Source organism: Gasterosteus aculeatus, chromosome 2 (assembly GCF_964276395.1).
Source record: "Gasterosteus aculeatus chromosome 2, fGasAcu3.hap1.1, whole genome shotgun sequence".
Lineage (NCBI taxonomy): Eukaryota > Metazoa > Chordata > Actinopteri > Perciformes > Gasterosteidae > Gasterosteus > Gasterosteus aculeatus.
The window spans coordinates 13226592-13251301 of NC_135689.1; the positions used below are offsets into that span (position 1 = coordinate 13226592).

Genomic DNA, 24710 nt, shown 5'->3' on the forward strand with positions numbered 1-24710 from the left:
TCCAGTGTTTGATTGCTTAAGAGTGACGTGACTACTTAAGTGTGTTTATTATAATACTGCAACAATGAAATCATGCTCTTGAATTAGGGATAAACCGTTCCACCTAATTTATGCAAGTTTAAGATTATGCTTGAAGAAGATAATTTACATCTTATTCATACAAAAATAAGAAGCTCGTGGGACATAATTTCCTCTTTAAATTTTTGACAGCATTCAATTTAGACCTTTTTGTTATCTTGTGAGGAAAAACCTTAACATCACAATTAAATTGTGTTTGTCTCTGAGATGCTTTAAAAGCTCAATTCACATTTCATGTGTGCAGTAGTGTGACTGCTCCAAAATGTCCTTTACCACATATTTGACAATGAAGGTCTTTGCAAATTGTGATTAGTTATATGGCTGGTTGGAATTGTCTATCCTACATCTTTGCATTACTGTAACACCACATTTTCCAAGTGGCCGCGCCTTTTTGTTAATGCTGCTGAGGCAGCAATCCAGTTGGTTGTTCTTCTGCTGTGCGAGGCAGGATTTAGGTTTAGGTTTTTACCTTCTTTGTCACCCTACATCATAATATAATAATTTCAATCATGACGATAAACAGTTCAACAACAGATATGTGACACAGGGTTGTATGTATGTAAGTATTGCTCAGAGGCAAACATGGTGCTTGGTTTATTTAAACCTCATTGGTTTGTACTAAATAAAAATGTCATATTAATCTTTTTGTTCTGATGGTAGAATTATTTTTATTTTTATATTATGATGTATGACTTTGTTTTTCAGTTTTACGGGTTATAAACAGTTAGAGCAGTAGCCTGATTACACTTATACATCAACTAGCCAGTATGAAGCCAGTATGAATCTAAAACCATCTCCAGCTAATGCACCATTGCGACAAAGTTGTGTAGGGTTTTGTGTCTGCTATTTTTACCCACAATATCAATATATATTTTCGTCAGAAAGATTTGGATTGCTGCTTGTCTCCCGGGCCGCTTCCCCTATTTGTTTGCAGCCGTGTCTTTCAATTAAACAGCAGGGTCAGTGTCTTCGGAGGTTTTGTTTTTCAGTGAGTCTCCGGGGACAGAGCAGAGGAAATGGCTGAACACATCAGACACATTCGTCTTCTGTGCTTAGTTACCTTGCAGGGGGAAGATGGTGATACCCATTTCCTCCGTCTAATGTGTTTGCTTTACACCCTACACAGTGTCAACATGCAGCTTCTTGACAGTCGTTTTTCATTTGGAGCCAATAGCTAAGCTGAATAAGCCGGCGCATTGCACTGTTTTTGTTTTTCCCCTTCTTTTATCAGCTCCTTGTTGTTTTAAATGTGGCAAACTTCTATAATGTTTAAGGTTAAAAGTGCGCTAGTCAGAGATTATTGCTTAATAGCTTTGGCTGGTTGTTGATTGGGAATAAAAACCCAATTATCTTAATAGGATATGGGACGTAACGACATAATTAAATGAGTGTGACAGACACACAATAGGCCTGCTCTGTCATCGCTGTAGCCCAGCTCGCTTATTAGAATTAATCTGGCTTAATTAAAAATGCAAATTAATCAAATTAATTGACATAGTTTACATGTTATTTTTACAACATTTAATTGATTTAATGGAAAATGAAATAGTAGGATATGCGATTTTATTTTTTATTTAGTGCTCACCTTTCTGCTGGTTGCCTAAAAAAAAAATTTTTTATCTCATGCCAGGAAGAGCAGGTAATGGGATTAGTGCTCTCTCCCTCTCCCTGTTGCCTTTCAGAGGCTGATGGTTTGGTTCACCGAACCAAGAAGAACTGTTTTATTGTTATCACTGAAAACATTTCATCTGCGAACTTAACAAAATTGAAAGAGTTTCCTCCTACAATGTATGATTTTAAAAGAACACTATATGATTCATAGCAGGGAAAAAATATAACCCACTTGGATTCCTCTTGGTGTTGCTTTTCATCAGAAATGTACGGGAAGGATCAGAAGTCTTCAGAAGTCAGATTTAATTTAATTATCTAAAGTGTAATGACACGCTGCCGGCAGCAGGTTAGCAATGTACATGGCTTGGTTGACATTTTTCGTGTCAACTGCATTAAGGTGTTTCTCCCGGGACACAAATGTTGTCACGTCTCATTAAAAGATACAGAATCTTTGTCCATACATTTCAGTAAAATTTTGCAAGAACAAAACGTTATAAAACATGTAGGTGCACGATGCTGCAGTGGTGGTCATCTCTTTTTCTTCAGTATATCACACACAATGGCCTGTTTGAGTGACACCATGACAGTTCCTGTTTTCAGCCTTCGTTAAAGGTTTTCAGACTATATTCAGACTGTGTGCACTTTGTACTGCGAGCTCGTTAAAACTCCAGATTGATGGTTTTGCTTATTTGAAACATGCTTGTTGTTTTGCACCTTTCAGCCGTGGTTGTAAATAAACCTGCTAGCATGCGGTGGACATCCTGTGGGGGAGGAAATCGATTTGACTTGGTTTGCTTGTTCAAAAGGCAACATGCATTGGTGTATTAAATATATTTATGGCTTTGATGACATTACAGCTGTTTCAAAATAGTTTTATGTGAGCCTGCGATTCCCGATCATAAAAGGTGTTCAATGTGCAAGCAAAGTCATTTGGAAGCCACGGAACCTTCTTAAATTTGATTCACGTGAATGGGCCAGATGTTCTGTTTTGATCTTGATGCGCTGTTTCCACGCCCCTGTTACACCAATTCATAGCTACCCAGCTGTAGATCATCATCAGCGCAGCTTTTCAATGTGCGGTACAGAGATGTCGACGTCAAGCTACAAAGAGGGGGTTTCGACACGCTTTTTGTTTTAAAGAACAGTTATTGTGGAAAAGACTTACCGACACAAAACTTAGTGTTGACAGGACAGGATCAATTCCAACTGTGTGTCCGTACATCAGCTCAATGTGTTGAAATGGAAAGTATGCTATCGATCGGTGTGCATTAGTGCTCCGCAGTAACATAAGCAACGAGGGGCAGAACATAAAGGGGCCGTGTGTCTCGTGCTGGAGGACAGGTAACTTCATAGTCTTTTGGCATTTCATTGTTTATAATAAGTCCCAACTTATATTTGGGTTTCATAAAAGTATTTTACTCTCATACACATCTGGAACAGATTTTGTATGGTTTTAAATATATAAACCTGTTCTTAATATGCTGTTGTACCCTCAGGAAAATAATGTATTGAAGTATATTGTGTTAAAGCTGCAAAGAACACGAGGGCTTGACTTTAAAAGGCTAAGAAGGCCATTAAATCCTGATGTAATGGAGGTCGGTTGAGACGGTTACATCCTAGAAGGCAAGTTGCCCAGTTATATCTCCATGAGCTGCCCTCACTTACAGCCGCATCGCCCGAAAGTGTACATCCTGCACTGATATCCCCCCCCCCTCCTGCTCCAACTCATACTCCCTCAAGGGACCAAACACAATTACTCCATTGTGCCACAGTGTACAGTATGTCACATTCTGCACATTTCAGCCAGAGAAAAGACGCAGTGTTGTGTCGGGGCATATGGCATCATGATGAATATGCTTTAGAATAGTGGGAGTTCACTGTCAGGGCACGAATTGAATGAACTTTAGCGCAGTGATTGGATTAGTGTATCATAGACAAAGGGTTATTTCTGTAAATATCCTAATCCTAAAGCCCCGGGATTAAAGGCGAACAAAACAGAAGAAAATAAACAAAGGGAAAATTCCAGTATGCCAAATATTTTCCTTTTAGAATCTCAACATTCTGTGTAGAGAAATATAAGGTGGAAAAAAAGTAGATGAGGCCACACCTTAGATACTGAGACAAACATCTTTGACCACATCTGAGAGCGAGGCAGCTGTCAGGGGTCCTTTCCAGTAACTGCCCTGTTCAACCGTACACGCTGATGAAAGGAAACACGGTGGAGACCAGACATACCCAGAGATGCCACACAGAGGGGTAACAAAGGGCCTTTTTTCATTTTACTTGCTGGTTATCTAACACAGCAGAAAAAAAGGTACTCCCCCCTCCTTAGTTTAACATCAAAGAAATAGTACCGTCTACACCTTCATAGTTAGAAGGTTGCCCACATTTACCCACTTCCTCCTTAAATGTGCACATCGCACTGGGGCGATAATGTTCCTCTCAAGGCTGACCCATGAATCAACATTCATTGTATGCATGAAGGGTGGCTTTAACATGACCGGCGTATAAGCCACGCGCAGTTTTCATGAGGCTACAATGCTGCAGCTCCAAGTGTGTTAAATGTGTAATGGATCCCATAGACTGTGTATAAGAAGTGGACGTAGACACCGTGACTGATCAACGTGATCTCCAAAACCTGTTCGTAAAAATGTATACGAAAATCTTGAACATACAAATTCGTAACAATACATACCCTTTGAGTGAACAACATGGCAGACCATGTTGGATACATGAGTGAACGTCTCTCCGCCATGTTGGATTTTTTGAGGGGGTTAGGGTTAGTATTGTATTCTTACAATTTAACATTGGTTTCTCGTTAAAAATGCAATCATAACACGTTTATTTTACATCGTTAGACTTCACGAGGTGTGTTTACGGGGTGCAGGTCCCCATTCACTTTGAATAGGGTGACGTCATCAGTTGCAGTCCGTATTTATTTAGTATGTATCACTATGAATTTGTATGTTCAAGATTTTCGTATACATTTTTACGAACAGGTTTTGGAGATCAGGCTGAACTGATTGGTTTGTGATTAAAATTAATGTGATCGATATGATGATATTAAATGAACATCATGCTGTATTGAAGAAGACTTGCAATCTAGGCCACAAACTCCTACAATGTGCGAAGAACCCAACAAAACGACTGTAAGAAAGTCAAAAACGCAGTGCTCATTATTCATTGCCACATGAAGCCTGTGTGAGGTCCACGCTGCTTTATTCTTAGTGGTTCCAAACCAAAATGTTTAAGGAAACTGGCGTGCAAACACTTGTACATATTCCTATGTTTGCTAGTAGCTGATTATTGGTTTTCTGTGAACAGAGACAAGCCACAATGTACCTGGTTGAAATAGTAAAACGACTCCTATTCAGTATCCTGTGACGTACGTGTCTGACACATGTGTAAACAGCAGTTATGCCAGTCTTTTCTAACCGCAATGTCTAAGCTAGAGGTCACGCTGTTACATACAGTCAGCTTTTTGGCACCTTGAGAAATGAGAAACAATGTGTCCCTAATGCCCGCCCCTCCTCTGGATTCCTGCTCATTCGTCTGGGCCGCTCATTAAAGGGTAATTACCTGTAATTAGTGATTCATGTCGCTTTAATGAAGATGTTGAAAGCTGTTAGAGCCGGAAGCGCTGGCCTTAATTCTGAGTGATGCTCAAGATCAGCAGCGGACAGGAATTCAATAAACACAGACAGATTAATGAAATATTAGCATGTCGGGAGTGTCATAGGTGGCTTGTATATTGTTTGTATTTCACATTCAATTTCAATATTATTACCACCAACACCTGGCCCTGGAGGGCGAGAGTATCAGAGCAGGCTAATGGCCACGGTGATGAGGATGATGAAGCCGTGTGTGTTTAAGTAAGTCTGCGGTGCTTTAGCGGGCGAGTGCAATGCCCCGAATGTGTGCTGTGCGCTTAGTTTGTGCGCGCGGATGTGTGTGTTCCCTGGCGGCGTGGTGAGTGTTTAATCTGGCCCGGTGGCGTGCCGTTGGCCCGGCTAATCACAGTGTGTCTGTAGGATTGCGCCGAGCCAGGGGAGCACGCCGTCGCTAACAGCGCCTGACAGACTCATTAGAGAGACCTGGCACTGATCTCGCAAGGCACACGCACACACACACACACACACACACACACACACACACACACACACACATGGAGAGATAGATACACACTCAAACACTTTGAAACACACACAGTGGGAAAATCACTCAGGCTCAACTGTGCAGACATTGGGATGAATTCACACACTCTTTTTTTAGGGGACGTTCTTGCTCACACACACACACACACACACACACACACGTACACACTCATTCATACAATCATTCATCGACGAGAGTCTGCTGTTTCGCTCTACCTTTCCCACACACATACAAACACACGCGCTCAGCGCTCCACGTGTGAGAACATGACAGGCGGTGACCCCTCACAGTCGCAGCCCAAACACAGACAAGAGCCCAGAGAGCATCTGGGATAAAGAGGAGGGAGGGAGGATGGAGGGTGGGGAAACACAAGAGGAGGCAAAGAGGAGAGAAGGGAAGCTTCTGACGTCACAACGTTTTCTGCCATTCAAATGGCGTGTTTAGACAGGTGTATGACACCTTCAGAGGCTGATTATCTGCAGTCAGGAGATCACCTGTACCCAGTGGAGACCCAGAATAGAGTACTTAGGTACTGTAACATGTTACAATGGTGACAGAACGCTCTTCTTCTCTTAGTCAGAGTGATAATAAAATTAAAAAACAAATAATTTTTAGAGGATCAGTCAGAGTGACATTTGGCAAAGTTTGACCGACCACTTCAACTTGCTTGCTTGTGTTGCTCTCACGGTGAGGTTAATTGCAGCTCAGCTGCAGCAGTACCAAGTGGAAACATTAAGTTCGCCTGAATAACAGGTGAATGCAAAGCAGGTCAATACGTAATCAAGTGTGGGGTTACCAGCTGTTCACTCCCTCTGCTCTGCCACCGCACAACGGTGACACGCGCACAGGAACACACACATCACGCGTGCATTCTGCTTTGCAAACAAGACATAACAGGGAGTAAAACATGTTAACAGGGATACATCTATTGTTTTATGTACTTCTTCTATTTTAATTATATTGAGTGAAGAATTTTTTTTGTCTTTGTTTACACAAACCCAGTAGTTTAGTACACAATAAGCTACTAACAATCACAGGAAGTTTCTGTCTTGTAACTGCTAAATATAAAGCAGTGTCTGAAGCAGGCTGTCTATGTCTATGAATTAATAAACAGAGTAAATAGTATTGATGATTTCAAGAAATGTGTAATATGGAGCACATCACTAGCCGAGAATACTTGAATCATAAGGGAGGAGTTGTGTATTTTGTTGTTATTGTCAAGCAATCCTGTTAAAAGACCAAACCAAGCAATAACTTTATGTGACTAAGAAGTGTTTTTAGCCCACACCTGGTAGCTTATTCCTTTGTCAGAAAACAACTAAAAGAAGAATGAAGTTGGCGTTATTTCTCCTCTGAATGAATGAACCCTGAATAAATACATGTGTTTATTGCTGAAGGTCATACCTGACTTGGCTGTATGATGCAAAGTTATTCTGTACATTTTGTCTCACTCGTGTCAGGCGTTTTAATCTTTCCTACTGGCTGAAACTGGAGCAAGTTTTGACAACCTTGTTTTACATAAAAGCCAAACTGTCTTTAATTTCTCTACCATGTAACAGGCCAAATCCCCCCCATTCTCTCCCTCTCTCCCTCTCTCTCTCTTCAGAGTACAATAGCTGTTTTGCTCTCTTCTCTCATTCTCTCTCTCTCACTCTTCTCCAGCTCAAGGCTGTGACATTGAGGGAATGTGATGTGATGTGTTGTAGTGAATAATGTATTCTGTGAGGATTGTACAGAGTGCGTAGAGCAGATGGCAGCAGGTTGATCTCAACGTGGGTGCGTGCGTGTGCGTGTGTGTGTGTGTGTGTGTGTGTGTGTGTTTTATGATGACAGTGTGTGTATATATGTGACGTGCGCATGAGCGTGTGTTTGCTCCCCCAGAATAGGGGGAGGGGACACAGGAGAAGATGGAAGGGGGGAGGCGGGGGAGAGAGTGGGGGTTGGTGTGCGTGTGTTTCTATGTGAGCCTCCTTTGTGAGATAAAACATGCAAATGGTGGATTATTTTAATGCAGTTTTTTTAGGAGCCCTGAGCTTTAATCCCTAAAGCAGTTGAAATGAAAATAGTATATGTTTTCTTTCAAACTCTCCCTCCCTCCCTGTTTTTTTATTCCCTGATAGGAATTTACAACCACCAGCTGTCTAGGAGCGCAATGCTTTGCGCTTAAATTTCTCTCTGGCGTAGTTACAGCCAAAGAGTAATAGTGGCAGCCGGATGGCATCGACTATTGGCATTGCTATTCATGTCTGAACTGCTCTGTTACGCAGTGGAAGATTACAGTTGGGTCATTTTTCTGAAAACAGTGTCAAACATGGAAATTGAGTGCTTAGTTCGTTGCTTTGACTGGACTGCAGTTATGAAATTTCCACATTTAGAGACATGCTGGATGTCAAAAATCCACATGAGGCCCACAGTCACAGGACTACAGCCCTGCTATTAGTTTATCTATAGTTTTTACGTTTATATAAACCATGTCAACTTCTCAACTAAGTAGCTTTTTATCATGTGTTTAACGTGTGGAAGATCATATTTCACATGTGAAAAGGCGAAAGAAACACAAAATTTTTGTTTCTAATATCTATGAAATAAATAAAAACTTGAAAAAGCTGTGGAATATAGAAAACAAGGCTTTCTCTGGGTATGTGCTTGTGTTATTGTAAGGGATAAATAAGTTCATAATAAGAAGAGGAAAATCATGCAACAACATATACACATCAAGATGTCCCCTATAGATGAAGCTAACAGATGGCCAAATCTATTTCTATCACTTAGGCTATGCATTTAAATACTGAAGGTTATCCTACAGTTTCCTGCACTTAGCAGAGACTTTGTTGTGAAATATAAACTCCAGGCGGCTGCAGGGTTGCACTCATACTGTTTGTATTTGTCGCCTCAGTCATTCGCACACTTACATTGTGTACCTTCATAGAGTTTTACTTTCTTATGCCATCCTTTTCTTACCCGTCGGGAGTGGGTGATGTGAATCCCCGCTCTCTGCTCCCAGGCTGCCTCCGGCCCCCGAGGGCTCATCAGCAATGTGGCAGCAGCAAGATATTCATGGTATTCAAGCCGGGTGGATTCCTGCCACCTGACCCGCAGTGCTGTAACGCCACTAAGACTGCACAGCAAACCGTACGGAGGAGACAGCCTCAGACAACCCGTGTCTTCATATATGAGGACAGTGAGCATAATTGCATCAATGTATTTAAGTATTTGAGCAAACTGATTCAGCCTCTCTGGGACGGTTGATATTGTAGTTAGGAAGAATATTGCCCCAAGGCAATTCATTAGTAGTAAATAATTAACAGGCTGGGATAGTGGTAAGGTGAAAAGCCTGTTATTATTTTATGGAGTTTGTGTTCAGTTTAAGAATATTAAAAATGCACAGGCCTTCTCACAAATTACTCCATGGAAAGATTCACAATGGGCACTAATGACTAATCACCCGTCTGCCATTGTTTTCAAGCTCTGCAGTACTTTGCTGCAACATCGTCAATTATATTTCTTCTTTTGGTAATGTTCTCTGATGTGATGAACAATGATATTTTACCCCCACGGTTTTTACGTTTTGCATATTCTTTTAGAGAATTAAGGCACATCAGCTATTGCAGTCGGAGACCCACCAGGGAAATTCTATTTAAAAGAAATTAAATAGCTCCAACTTTCTGAAAGCTTGCAGCTCAAATGCACAAGGCATGGTGACTAGAGTCACCTGGAGGCCAGCATAGAGCTACACTACGTAAATAAGGACTTATATTGAACATAGATTACACACCAGCAGTGCTCATTGTTATATTCACCAAATGTAATTAAGTGTTAACTTTTTGTCTGCTAAAATAAATTCAAAATCGTTCCTTTCAACCCAAATCTTGTTTTACTTCATTGTGAATTTACTTTATGTATGTGCATACTTCAACTGAGATAAAAGAAATTGTCACCTTTACTTGTTGGTTTTCCGGTTGATGAAAGTTAAAGGTCACGGAGGTTTTATTTAACATCTTGCACACCCACACACCACCACGTGACAACCAAGAAATGCGGCCAAATACGAGAACGTGATTGGTTATTCACAGCACTGCATGCAGTGCAGTAGACCTCTGGTCGAGGTGCAAGAGTCATTTGTTCTGATCTGGTCAACTGTTGTGTGCATAGTTGTGCAGCGTTTGGTAAGATACCAAACCTGTGGGTGGACAGTGTTACGTTTAGTGTGGCCGTGTTAGCTCGTCCATCCATCTGACTCTAATCATCCAAAGTGAAATGTTGAATGTTTTGACATTAGTGACAAACCAGAAGATGAATCTAATGACGTTGGTCATTCCACTTATCATTAGCGCCACCAGTGTGGTCGTAGGTTATATATTAGTTGTAACCTACCGAGGACAATTTCACTTGGACTTATGACATATGTTTTCTCCAAAAAGGTAGTTTCCAAAGAAAAAAATCCTGTTCATTTGGAAAACAACTTGGAGCCAACAATTTGTTACCATTTGTTCACTGCGTTATGTGCTTTTGATGGTATGAGCCGATGTTTGCCGTTTGTATCTGTGATGTAAGCTATATTTGATCACCAATTATGTACATGCATTGTAAATCCGCTCCAAAAGTCTCCGGATCCTTGGCTCAGCGCCGGCATTCAGCCCCGGTGTTTGGTTGAGGTTCTGTGTTTAAGAGGATGGGAGGTGAGGGAGAGGGGGGTGGGGTGGGCTAGGGGGGTTTGTCAGCTCATTAACCTCCAGTCTTCCCCTTGCACGGCGCTGCGTAGAGACACAGTGTAGACCTCGTGTCAGTTGTCTCCTGCCCCCCACGTATGCGAGTGCTCGGCGCAGAGCGGAGCGACTGGAGAAAGGGAGAGGGAGGGGGAAGTTCAGGGGACGGGGAGGGTCGGGGGGGTCCTGACATGTTGCTTTACAAATGCCCTGCTTGTATCTTGCTAACTAAAGCCCCCGCCATCTCGTTTCCTTCCTCACTTTTGTCCTCTCTGTGTCCTCTCTCTGTCTCTTGTCTCTCCCTCTAACCACAGGGCCGGTACACTGTGGGTGAACGAGGGGTTAGGCTCCACACTGCCCACCCTGCAGGCATCAATCCAGCTAGGAAAAGACTGCCCACTGCTGTGGTGAGATATAGTCGCAAAAGCCCCCAATTCATGAGACTTCTGTTTGTCAGCAAATTCATTTGGAAAGGTCAACCTTAAGCCACTGACCTGGGCCCGGGGTTATTTTGCATGCTCCAAAATTTGGATAACTCGAGTTTTAAACATACGTGCATGCTGTCCAACGTATTGCGTTCACAAACAAGTTTGCTTACTAGAATTGACAGATACCAATTTTTAATTCTTTATTGATGAATGATTGTGATGCATCATTTGACAGAGAAGTTGTAATTATTGCCCAGAAATGAACAAATCAGAATCATATGTTGCTCATATCGTCATATCTTACTTACCTGTTCATTTCCAATATTTAGTTAAACCCACAATGGTAATCTGTTGGACTGTGAAATGTTTTTGATAGCTGGCTTCCCTGTAAGGTAAATCTAAAACGGTGTGTTTATTGTGCATGTATTACGGGTTCTATAATCATTTGCTGTTTGAAAGTGAACATACCACAGCCTGGTCTTAAGTAACAATACAATTGCAACACTTCCTTCCCGCCTTCTATAACTGTACGTCCTATTCGATGCCATGTTGCTGATAGAAGACCAGCACACAGAAAAGGGAAATCTATAGCAACAGACTGAGGCTCATAATGATTTATTTTATTTATTCTTTGCAGAGGCAAGAAAGCACTAGATCGCAATATGATAACCAATTATATGTTAGAGGAAACCAGGCTTTTTTTCCCCCTGCTGCAGTTATCTGATGCTGCGGTGAACAGAGGCAGAAGGCTGGGGTAATGTGACATTCACTCAGCCCTTTATCTTTTCTCATAGCTGTTTACCTCAGTCAGTTAAAAGTGGCTTGTGCTGTGCATCCGCTCCTGCTGCCAGAGAAACCTCACAGCCGTGCACTCACGTAGAGACAGCTCATACTGTACGGACACACATGTTGTAGACACAGACGCACACACCTACACGTTCCCATCATCACACAGTGTGTGTGTGTGTGTGTGTCAGGTGGACGGGTGGGACGACCACTTTTCTCACTGCACCCCTGTTAGGTTTGTTACTGTTCTGCAGCCGCCGGAGCTGGTTACTAATTGCATGTGCTACTGTGCTAGAGGGTAAGAAGGCGTTTCCCAGCACTGGTTAGCAGGCAGGCCGTTGAACCCCACCACGGCCGGATGACAGAGGCAGTGTGGGTAGCACTTTGGTTTGACAATTTCTTTCTGTTCTATCTTTTGTGTGTACTTCGGTTACAGATGCATCACACTCACATGGAAAGTGACACTGTTTAGCAGGCGGTTTGTCGCCCCCCGCCCTCTACCGGTGCATCACTTCATGCTTTATGACACACGTCCACCTGTTGGATTGACAATGCAGTCATGTTTTATCCAACAAGTCCAATAGGTGGAAAAGCTTTGACCTAAAGCTGCAGCCGGATAGCTTTTTATACAACGACAGTTACTGACCACCTCTCACTTTAATTTAGCATATTTACACATCAAGCTAATGTAGAACAGCAATTCATGTTAAGATTCATGTACCTGATTAATGTGAATTTAATATACTCTACCAGTTCCTAAGGGGAAGCTCTGGCTTTTCAGCAGAGAAACACTCAGGGCAGAGTACACCCATGTTTCTCCTCAGTTGATATTGCATTATTCCTCAGTATGCGGCACACAACTTTGGTCTCCTAGTTAAGGCAGCACGCTGGTTAAAGTGCTAAACCCCTCACTCATTACTACTCTTTACTGGCCCCTGACGTGTGTTTTAGACAATGCGTTCTGAGGTAACAGGGCCGACAGTACACACACCGCTTCGCACCATGTTGCCACTAGGATGCCATTTTTAGATGAATGCATGACGTGTGTTGTAGGATAACTTGTCTGCTTTTCATCTAAATTTTTATTTTAATCAAATGTGTGCGCAGCAGTGGATATTCTTTACACGCTTGGTGGAGATCTGCACTTGACTGAGTCCTCCCTTCAACTTACTTAGTTCCTATTTCACACACAATTCTAAGATGAAGAACTATTATTGTTATTTATTGTTTCTCTTGACTTAACAAAAATATATTATTAATTGTATTAATTAATTTCTTCATAAATATAATGTCTTCTATAGTTTTCCTTTTTTAATCATTTTAATAAAAGTAAAATTAGAAAGGACTGTTTTTTTAAAAGCAATGTCCTGTGATTGCTCTTGGCAGAGGGAGAGTTGGCATCATCATATTAGCGTTCTCCTCATGTGAACTCACTGACTAACTGTAAGCCACAGTGGAAACAAAACTTTCCTTTATTTAGCAGCAACCCCACCTGGCCTCTCTCACACACACACACACACACACACACACACACACACACACACACGTACACACACACACACACGTACACACAGCCTTTCTCCTCAATCTCTCCTTCCATCTCTGCTGTTGACTGTTACTTCTGTTTTGTGGTTGCTCCAGTGCAACAGAAAATGGATGAATGAGCGCGTCAGCCTGCTGTTTTATTTTTACACATCACAAGGTATAGGTGGAGCCGGAAGCGGTTGGAACCTGTATCGCGTCTTTTGTGAAAACATCTTTTTTTCCTATTTTTGTTCAAGCCGTTTCTTGCACTTTGTGTTTGTGTGTGTCTGGAATGCTTGACGGACCTGATCATAACAAACGGAGCTGATGCTCATTAGCTGTGAACTGATAACACCTACACGCACAATACTGGAAAACTAAATACTTCTTCAGAAGAACAGCCGGAGAGGTAAAGAAGATATTATTTGAGGAAATGCAGTATGACGCTGATTCATGTTCACAATTCCTCTAACTGCGCACTTCTAACATGGCACAAGGCCAGGAAATACCAAGCACAATTCCATCAACATCCCTCTGAGAGGAATGAGGGGCTGCTCCTTGTATCTTGTCAATATCTAATCGGGCCTTTGAACCGGACCCCCGTGTGTGCAGATGAGCGTAGCCTGGGTTTTGCATATAAAAAAAGAACCACACAGCAAATAAAGGTGAGAGTACATAAAATGCTGGGAGTTGTTGGATGTGACCCTCGTGCTGCTGCTGCAGACTGGCACAAGTAGTTTGTGTGTATGCCTGTAGTGTGTGTGTGTGTGTGTGTGTGTGTGTGTGCGTGTGTGTGTGTGTGTGTGTCTGTGAGTGTGCAGGATCAAACTCTCAGAACCCAGGAAGAGGCCCCCGTTCCCTTATCTAACGACAGCAGAGCATGTGTCGCCATGGCCACAGGCTGCGCTTTTTATGGGCTTTGTGTGCGTGTGATTTTGTGCGCGTGTGTGCGTATGTTCATTGTTTGCCCGTGTTCATTGTTTGCTTGGGGCGTGGTGCAACACCAGAACTGTTACTATAGTCTCCACTCTCTCCTTCTCTGCACAATATATCCACCATAGCTCCCTTTCTTTCTTTTGTTCACTCATTCGTTCTTTTTCTCTCTGTCTTTCCATTCTGTCTCGCTCTGCCTCTTTGTCTTTCACTTTTCCTCTGTTGTTGTGTGTGTGTGTGTGTGTGTGTGTGTGTGTGTGTGTGTGTGTGTGTGTGTGTGTGTGTGTGTGTGTGTGTGTGTGTGTGTGTTTGCATTCATGTTTGGGCGCACACAACAGTCTCTATCTCACCCGCTCTTCTGGCTTTGAACCATCAGTGACGAGTTGGGCAATATCAGAAATCCGTGGCACATTGTCTCAGGTTGAGGTTAGCTGCGTCTCTCCTGCTGCTTAATTGAACAGAGGACGAGAGAGAGGGAGGGAGGGAGAGAGAGAGAGAGAGAGAAAAGACGTAAGAAGAGAAATAAAAAGAAGAGGGGGAAGATGATGAAGAAGGGTGCTCAAACAGGCATACATATTGCATGAGCCCCCCACCCGCCGCCCCCCTTCACCACCACACCCCTTTCTTCACAGAATGGCTGTGTACTGTTCTGGGCTTATTAATTCCGCTCGGTGAGAGAATTATTTTTAGAGACTTGCACTGGCAAAGGCTTTTAAAGTCACAAGTATTACACATTCTGCTCATGGATTCCCTATTAAATTTATTGAAAAGTTTTAAAAGTTTGTAGGTTGTTGGTTCTTCCGTGTGGTACTATATGTTTTTATTGTTGCACTTTTACAGATGTCGCGATGGTCTACTTGAACGTTGACAGTGTAAAAGTAGTTATTCTGCAGTGCATGTCCTGTCCCATGCACTGCAGTGTGGCATGTGATGGATAAGAAAGTGGTGAAAAATCTGCAACTGTAGAACATGCACAATGTAAAAAAAGAATAATAATTAAACAATTGGCCTCTTTCAGTTATTTATATAATTGGATTGTTCATTTTGATGCTGTAACTTACAAGCAGCATTAACTTGCCAAAGCCGATTTTAAACTGATTTATGTACACTTGAATTGTTACATATTTAACAAAGCATTATATTTTACAGGCAATCATATGTCTCTGCAGCAAAGTAAACACCACTAAAATAGAATTATTCAATTTTCCTCACAGTAATTGAGAACATCTACATGCTTTCCATTATGTACAGAGCCCTTTGAGACAAGCCTTTGATAAATAAACCTAAATTATACTTTAGTCATTTTCAATGTCAAATATATACACATATATTTCAAACTGTTACAGCAAAGTTACAGTTACAGCAAATATCCTTATTTTTTAAATAATTATTTTGCTTCGTAGATAATTGGCGTTTTCTTTTACCGTCATTTTTCTCTCTAATGACTGGACAGTTGTTGCATTACATTACACAGACACACGAGCGGTTCATCTCCACCCAACCCCCCCCCCCCCCCCCCTCCTCTTCACAAACAGATGTTGCCCAGAAAAGCTTTATGAGGAGCTTATTTGAATTGTCCATCAATCAACCACAATCTTCAGAGCGCTCTATAATTTGGCCTCCGATCCTGCCATCAACTGTCTCACCAGCGCACTCCAAGATGAAAAGGTTCCAGCATTGCATGGCGCCATTAGCACTGTGTAAATATTACATGTTTTTCCCTGGGTATGCTAGTTAGCATTACTTCCACCTTGTGGCTTCATTATTTTTGAAACGCTCAGCTTTGTCGATGATTGCAAGGCATGACCTAGTTCTGGGAATCTCTCTCTCTCTCTCTTTTTCACCGTCTTCCTACTTTTCTTCCTCATTTACTCCTTCTCTCTATGTTTCTTTTCTCCATCCTCTCTGTGCCGCTTCCACCTCATTTTCATCTCACGCCGATTCCGTCTTCCTCTGTCTTTGTCATTTATTCATTGTCTTTCCCCATTTACTGCCTCAGCAGTGGCTTCTTCCTTCCTTTCCGTCTGTCTGACTCCCTCTCTCCCTCTCTCTCCCGTGCATGCATTCTTTATTTCTCAATTTGTCTCCCCTCCACAACCTATTATTATTTCCTCTATCCTCACATTCCCCCCTCTCTGCCGCTCCATCCTTCGACACCATGTTTTTATTCCTCTCTCCCAGCACCACGTGTGTCACGGAGGGAAGCATTACGAGCAGTGGTCCCTGCTGAACAATTACCATGCAAAGCAATCCAAATAGAGATGTTTGCCGAAAACAACATGTGTGTAATTACTGCTTAATGAGGCCCTTGTCTCAGGCAGAATGCCCAATTAGACTGCCGATGAGAAAGCGATGCCAAGGCCCACTGAAGTAACAGGAAAAGAGGGGGGGAGGGAGATGGAGGAGTAGAAGGAGGTTGTAACACTGAGAGAGGAGAGTGGAATAAGAGAGATGGAGAGAAAAGAGCAAGAGGGGAAACATGAGAGAGAGAGAGAGAACAGTGGAGAAAGAGAAGATGATTTCTGCAGTAAATGTTGAGTAATGGCAGAGCTGATAGCATTGAGCCGAGGATAAATTGGCATTTTAAGTGGGAGAGCGAGGCTTTGCAAAAGAGATCTATCGAGAGAGGAGCAGGGGGGAAATAGCTTTACATTGCAATATATGGGCAGCCATGTTGAAGCACAAAATGGCCGACCCTTCCAGGTGGTTTTTGGATAATATTACATTTTTTTAAATAATACATGTAATCATGGAAAATGAGCATTGTTTTACTTGGTTGCTTACGGTAGAGACAAAAGAAAAACAGCAATAAGGCTTTGTGTTGAAAAATGCAGTTTGGAAAATAAGCCATAACATAAGAGCAGGCAGCGTTTTGTGCTTAATAATGACTTTATTCAGTGACTGTGCTCTTTTCACCCCAGAGAATCTTATCCTAAAGATGCTCTCAAAATGGCTTCACGTCACCACTGATATCGAAGTGGATTTCAATGGAATGAAATTGCTCAGTTAGGCGAGGACAAGAGGCTTTCATGTGAGGAGAGAATAGTTTATTGCAGATACGACATCAAGGTCAACATCCCTTTGGCCCTCTCGGTGAGCTAATGTTACTTTTTGCTTCAGTTGTGATGGACGCCGCCGTGCTTCATTAAGCACATCAGCGTCTGCAGCTTCAGCAAGTAGCATTAAACAATTAGTCGGGAAACATTCAGTGTCTCTTGAAACAAACTTACGTACTTTTTCTCGCTATTATCGGGCTTTTGAATTCGTCTTGTTCGCTGCCGTGCACAGTCTCAGTTCCATGTTTGCGTCTGCGGGTGGATGTAAATTTAATCATTAGAATAACCTAGTGAATCCTCACAAGGGCCTCCATGATATGCATCGTTAACCAACCATTGCCCTCAGGCAGGCACACATTTCCCCGGCCACTCTCCTGCAATAACGTACAGTAATTTCTCCTTCTCACCGCTCATGTTCAGCAAGATGCTTTGACTTTTTCCTGTCTACCAGCGTAGATATTAGATACCCCCCTCAGGAATTCTGCCCATTTCCGTCCATTAGTCTACCTAGTTATTGTTTTGAGAAAATACATTTCATCATCCATTTGAGTTCGCTCGTTTCTAGCGTGTGTTTATCTCTTAAAGCAACAAAAAGTAGTGTTCAGACACGCTGGGTTTTCAGTGTGTCATTGTGTTCATGAACGTTATCATCTGGTCCAGTGCAGGGTTTTTTTTTTCTGGTATGAAAAAGCTTGATGATAACCAAGGGCATTTCACAATACGGCTCTTCTTAACATTGTAGCAGTCGCTCTGTCACCTTGACACTGCACAGGCCCAGTTGCTGAGCCATTTGTGAGCCAGCATCTCATTGTCTGTAGCTAAAAACAGAATCTGTGTGTTTTTTTCCCTTCATTTATAGCTGACTCAAAGCTGATTTTTAGCGGAAAATTCCTCAGACCTTTAGGCTCCCGGGACAATATATCAGTAGAAATGTGTTGCACGTATCGCTCCTCCGGTGCTCTCCTGTTGATTCGCAAAACCCTTGGGGGTCAGGGGTCATTTGTCGTGTCAAACTGTATTTTGGCACCTGCAGCAAGTGATCTTTCAATGCCTTGTTAGCGCCATTCGAAGACTCAGCATTCTCCCAGTGTGCGACACACACACACACACACACACACCCTTTACTACTGTAGGCCCTCTCAGTTTCATTCACACTCATTCTCTGTCAGACACGCAGCAGACCCCACAGGGAAAAGCCCATCTCCCGTCACTGTGCTCGTGTAGCCTAATTACCGGCCCGCTGACGAGCAGTAATTACGCACGCCGCCGTGCCACCGCGAGGTTTAACCAAAGTGACAAAGTCATTAGTCTCACACTTCAGGCCACCCGTAAAGAGCTTTTACTCTTTGCACCTCCTCGGCGGCCCCCCAATTCTCAAACCTCCTCGTGCACAGCATGTTCATTTCTCCTTTGTGTTTCTCCCCACAGTTTGATGGTGACAACATGTACATGAATGACAATAACCAAGACTTTCGGTCACCAAACCAGGTAAGACAGCCCGCGTGTTTTTCTATTAACCCCACAGAGTTGTTTGAATAAATGTGTTGGGAAATATTTTTGCCAGTTAACGAGCTCATTAACTGAATATCGGATTAGTTGTACATTGAGACGGTGCAATAAATGGAAGCTTTACTTTACCTGTGATGCAAGTGTAAACAGACATTATTAACCGTTGTGGGTATGACATCTTCAATTACATCTTCACATTGACCTCTGTTCCCCAGTAGGGGAAGCAAACTGGCCTTAGTGGTCTCCTCTCCTTTCCTGTCATTCGACCAGGGAGTCAAAATCAATTTTCAAACTGATTTGTGAACGAGGTGAATATCAATCCTAATTGTGTCTCATGGTTGGAAGGTTTACCAGGTGTCTGAAATGTATACAGTATAAAAAGATGCAATTTGTCAGATCACTTAATCTCTCAAGCTTCTCTTAAGGTCGTCATAACAACTAAGCTTTAATCAGAGCATCAATCTAAAAAAGGCTTCCTTGACTTTGACTCTCTCTTGCTAAGTAGAAAAAAACACTTAAATCCCCGTAAGCCAAAGTATCCCTTTAATTCCACAAAATATGAGCCTTCTGATAGAGGATTTCATCCAAAGGACTTCACCGTGACAAATATCTATAACATCCGAGTGATTAAACCGTGACAGTGACGGCTCCTCAGTCACCAGCTCCAATATCTCACCGTTCACAGAAGATTGAAACACTTTTCCCAGTCCGACCGGTTTTCACTCTCAACGCATCGAGGAACGCGGCTCGGTCAGCGCTCCTCGGAGTCTGCAGGCGCTTTGCGAGTAACAAGTGTTTAATGACGCGCCGTCACTCACACATGCAAAAGTTGATACCAGAGGAGGGGACGCAGAGCGTCATTGTTTGAAGCTTAGGATCGCCGACCCGAGTTACTTTATTTGACGTACGGGTGTCAGAATTGCGTTGCCCAGTCAGGCGCTGCCCTTCCCAGTCACAGACCCAGCGAGTTAGACAAGCGCGGCCCTGACGGGAACACATGGCCGGACATATGGCGGAATTTGCAACTCCAGAATTTGTTGATCCAGCTGCGAGGGCTTCGTGTTCTGACAAAAACGGGACGAGGTGGAGGCGCCTCGTCAATTAGCGCTGCGCTAAATGCTGTCAGAGAGACTCGGGACGAGGCCAGAAGGCCGAGGACGCCGGAGCACACGCTCAAACCCGCGACGCGCACTGTAAGAGGCAGTGACACATTCGCTCGACACAAAGTTATTCGTTAGTCATGAGCTCGTACCCCTCGAGACATCTGGGCAGACCGTTACACGCATGCAGTACGTTTCTTCAGAGGACCCCCTTTGACATAATTAATTTCCTTGCACAAAGGCTTCAACTTAACTATAATCAGTCATTATTTTTACCACATCATCAAAAAAGATGATCATCAACACGTTTAATTTAGTTCTGAGTGCGTATAGTTTTGTTGTTACGTGTCAAGAGTAGAGGGTGACAGAGTGATACTGGGGGATTTGGAGCAGGAACAAGAACGGCGCCGAAATCGACTGCAGAGGTTTAGCCCAGATGTTCTACCACCAGGAGTTTGAGTTCAAGGGGATTTCCTTGAGTGGAGAATTGCTTCATGTAAAAATTCTCAAACGATTTAAATAATAAGTACTCATACTAAACAAGTTTAATGTGCACCCTCTCCTCAGATATTTTCAGCAAAAGTGGACCTCATTAATCTGTACGGATCCTCCATACAAAGAAATGATGGCCGACTCTGTGTGGCTAGTCGCAGAGCAGCTATCCAACACTCTAGCAGCCCAATGAAATAAGGATTTAAAAGATAAATGAGTTTATGTATGCGTGGTAATGAAAAATAATGTCTAAAATAACTCAACAACCGGCTTCCTTCTCCAGAAAAAGGTTCTCTGCAAAGATTGGTGAGAAAAGAACGCGTGCATGTGCACACAAACACCACACACAGCCTCATAAACCCGATTGCACACCCACATGCACGCTCCTTCTCTCATAAACTCTTACACACAGGCGTCATCCTATAGCCATAAGGTGGTCTTTCCTTTGATGTTGGGATTGACTGCCTGTAATCAGGGGTCGAGTAGAAGCTTTAGCAGCTTATTGTCTTCTTAAAGCTCACATCTCAGACTATGAGGTCCTCGTCTGCCCTGATTATGTCACTATGCGTGCACACATGGGTGTGAGCTAATTGGGATGAATGTCCTGGTTTGTAGTTTCTCTGCTGCAGTGGTCATGTGTCAATCATTGACACCCATTCCAGGTTTGCAGTGTCGTGTCAACAAATACCTTCTTAGTGGTTGAGGCAATTTGGGCTTTTCAAAACATGCCAGTCGCAGTCGATGCTCTGTCAGCGCCGTCAAATAAAGGCTTGCACACTAGTTCTGAAAAGCCCTCCAAACACACAGTTATCTGTTTTGGCATCCGATTTTTTTTAATACAGCAGTTGAAAATTTGGAAAGGGTGAGCTGGGCGCCTTCCCATTTAATGTTTAAGGTTACGTATTGAGCCTGGATGATAAATAATTCATATTTACAGTGGTTAACCTGCCAAACGGTTTGAAGAGGTTAACTTATGAAGGTCTTCAAAGCCACTACATCAAAACGTCTGCCTTTTATTTACACGTCATACAAAATCCATCAGACTCCCTCTAAGTCAATTATGTTTCAACCAATGCCTGATTGTTTGCATTAGCTGTGCAGCGGCTTGCTTTTGCAATTTCAAGCTGAAAACATGGAATCTTTTTCAGTTCAATGAATATGCTGAAGACATATATCCTGGTGAAAAAAAATAATTATTTTATGTGTTTTTTTTGTTTTTATTAGAACTCGTTGCAGAATCTCCACTATTTCTCCTGTGTTTATTGTGTGTAAACAGCACTGCAGCGAGACTTTTACTCACACACAGTAGCTCCACAGTGGTCGACCATATTGTGAAAGAAGGAGCCAGTATTTCTTAATGCAGGTTTTAACACTGCGACGTGATGCACGGCCGAGCTTTTACGTGATGTGTGCCTGTGAATAAGGTGCATGGAGCCAGAACAGAGGCTCCTTTGTTTGCATGTCTGAGGTCTTCCACAGCGTACGCACTGAGGTAGACGCATGACACAGCCAGGAGATTGCATTACACATAACATCTCTGGGCTTTTAAAAAGAGAAAACCGCTAATCAGAAACAGCTTTAAAGGGGCCATTTACTGTATGGTTGGGCACAATCTGTCCATTCAAACAAGATGTTTTCAATGCTTTGAATGCTCTACGGTTTCTGTACAAAATTGGCTGCACATATGAAGCTTCACAACGTTTTGGTATTGATGTTTTTTCCATTGGGTTCATCTGTTTCAGCATTATGTAAAGGTGTGGGCATGTTATTTGGTTGATCAGCCAATGTTATTTATCCACCCACACACAAAGCTACGAAGAGGATATTTAGTAGAATTAAAGATTCCTCCATTATCCTGATAATGAGAATGTTCCCTTGCGGACGCGTTCTCCAGAGGGTGACTCTGAAACAGACTTCACATCACAGATTCAAACATTTAGGCCTGATGACCGCTGATTCCTCAGTTACGAACCGAGCCAATCAGAGCATTCTATTGAGAATGACAACGTTATGTGCCCTTCCAAAAAAATGTGTGGAATCAAGTGTACTAATAGTCATTGCAGACAAAACACTCGCTACTTAAACATATTTTCAGGTGGAATAATATGGTGGGAATGACACTTAATTCTAATTATTATGTAATCACGTACATGCATGCCAGCATGTATTTTTGCAGCACTGAAATAGCTGCATGAGAATGATCACAGACACACCAAAATGGCTGCCTCCAAACCACGCTCACAAATACGGTTTGTATATGGAGAAGTTAGCTTTCTTCATTTAGATTCAGATGAGGCCTGGTTCTGTTAGGTTAATTGCAAAGACTTGTACATGTGTGTATATTTCTGTGTTTTCGTTGGTTTCTCACCCTATAATCAGTCTACGTGGAAGAATGTCCATGTGTATATACGTGCATACGACCGATTAGGGAAAATTAGAGGCAGAAGAGGGTAGATTTAGAGAAACAGCGGGTTAGGGCATTTTGAGAGAGAAAACAAGCCTGCGGCAGTAGGAGGGATAGTAATTTTGTACGTCTTGTGCTTTACTGGTTGCATTGTGCGCCTGTGCAGGAGAGGAAACTCAGGGGCCACCGGTCTTTGGAGAGCCCGCAGGTTTCAGCCTATTGGTGCGTGTGTGTTTTCTGTTCCAGTTGTCTTGCAGAGCTGTGCTTCTATTGATCGGCCGGCTGCAAGTGAGCAGTAGCTGATGGTTAGAATGGAAACCTCACTTGTTGAATAGAGTCTTTCTCTCTCTCTCTTTCCACGTCTGTTCATTTTGGGTAATTCTCTATGCTGTCACGCCATTACTCTCTCGTTATGTCTTTCTCTACCCGGCCGACTGCTCCCACCTAAAGATGTATGAACAAATAAACACACCACTAATTCAGTTAAGAAAAAACATGGGACTTTCCTTCCTCAAGTCCTCAGTATTTTGAGCTATGTCAGTGTAAGTGTATTTGTTTAATAGTCATAATAATATTCCATGGTCATGCAAAGGTTACTTCGTCACAATCTAAATAAGGCAAGTAAATAACTACTACATGGAATCTACATGGACTGGATGTTTGTGTACAGTATGCAGCTGTTTGCTCTCCAACATTCCCATCGAGGATCGATGCTGCTGGACAATGGATGTAACATTTTTGATGGAAGTACTTAAAACACACAGTATGAGAAGTGGACATGTTCACTTTGAATAGAGAAAAGACCAAAAACCAAAAATGTAACAAGGAAAAAGAACGTTCTTCCAAATACAAAAAATGGAAGACAAATTGTATTTGAAATACAATGCATGTTGGGAAGTGTGCTAAAAAGTTAAAACAGACATAGTTAGTTAGAGTGTTAGATGAGACAATAAATATAACTCTAATTAAACCTACATTGAGCATGCAGATTAACAGGTGGTGTAAATCTGTAATACCTGAATGATGTATTCCTAAAATCTTTAAATATTTAGATATCTATCTAACTAAAAGATAGATGAACAATCTGGAGATGTTAAAACAAATGCATGGTATTGGTTGGCCTATAGAACCATTCAATGCCCCTCCACCCACGACCATCTCTCTCTCGCTCTCTCCCACCTTTTTTCCCCTCTCTGTCCCTCTCCCTCCCTTCCTCTCTCAGTACTCCCTGGCGCTGCACACCCAATGTGGGCGATGCTGATGTGAAAAGACACCGTTACTTAACAGTGACTCACAGTGCAGCAGTACACCCCACCACCATCACTGCAAAGCTCTCCTCACTTTGCACCCCATCCACCTTCATTGAAGGTGTTTCTCTTTTCATCCTTGCTCCCTTGCATCCTTCTTCAGCAAGAAAAAAGTTAGGGGGACATTTGAGACAAAGGATGGAAAAATGAAAATTGAGGGTCTGAAAAAACGCCAACACAGATCTCACTCCCTCTTTGAGGCCGCACGGAGCCGCTGGCAGGGTCACGAGAATAGAGAAGGGATACATGTTGTACCGTGTCTATTTAGATTTCAAGAGAGCGTACAATTCCAGTAGCATGAATTCAGGCAGGTTTTCAACTCTGAAACCAGCACTGGGGCATAAATATCTGAAAACAATGCTGGAGGAACATCAGAGAGCATCACCACAACACACACGCCCATGCTAGGAGGGATTGTAAGTTACAGTGGAAACCGGGGATCGGTAGCTCCTTATGTAGGTCAGTGCATGTCAGCCAATAAGTCCAATTACCATCAGTCTCTGAACTAGAACAGACTACGACCAGAGCTCTGCTTTCGTGCAGCCGAAAACAATGTCCCAACACTGCAGAGTAAGGATTTTATTAGAAATTGTGCACGTAATGATTTTATTGGGATCGGGG

The 24710-nt window shown here is 42.5% G+C and overlaps 1 protein-coding gene across 6 annotated transcripts in view; it reads left to right on the plus strand.

The window, feature by feature from the left end:
- The window catches only part of LOC120829694 (TOX high mobility group box family member 2), a 64822-nt gene that overhangs the window by 13700 nt on the left and 26412 nt on the right, over window positions 1–24710 (plus strand). For 2 of the 6 annotated variants that reach the window (XM_040194035.2, XM_078083774.1), the window contains exons 2-3: window positions 10865–10957; window positions 18706–18765. In XM_040194035.2, coding sequence (XP_040049969.2) covers window positions 10865–10957; window positions 18706–18765 — 153 coding nt within the window. Of the gene's footprint in view, window positions 1–10864; window positions 10958–11495; window positions 11733–18705; window positions 18766–24710 lie in introns of those variants that run through there. The other 4 variants (XM_078083783.1, XM_078083786.1, XM_040194036.2 and 1 more) reach the window with 2 other exon arrangements.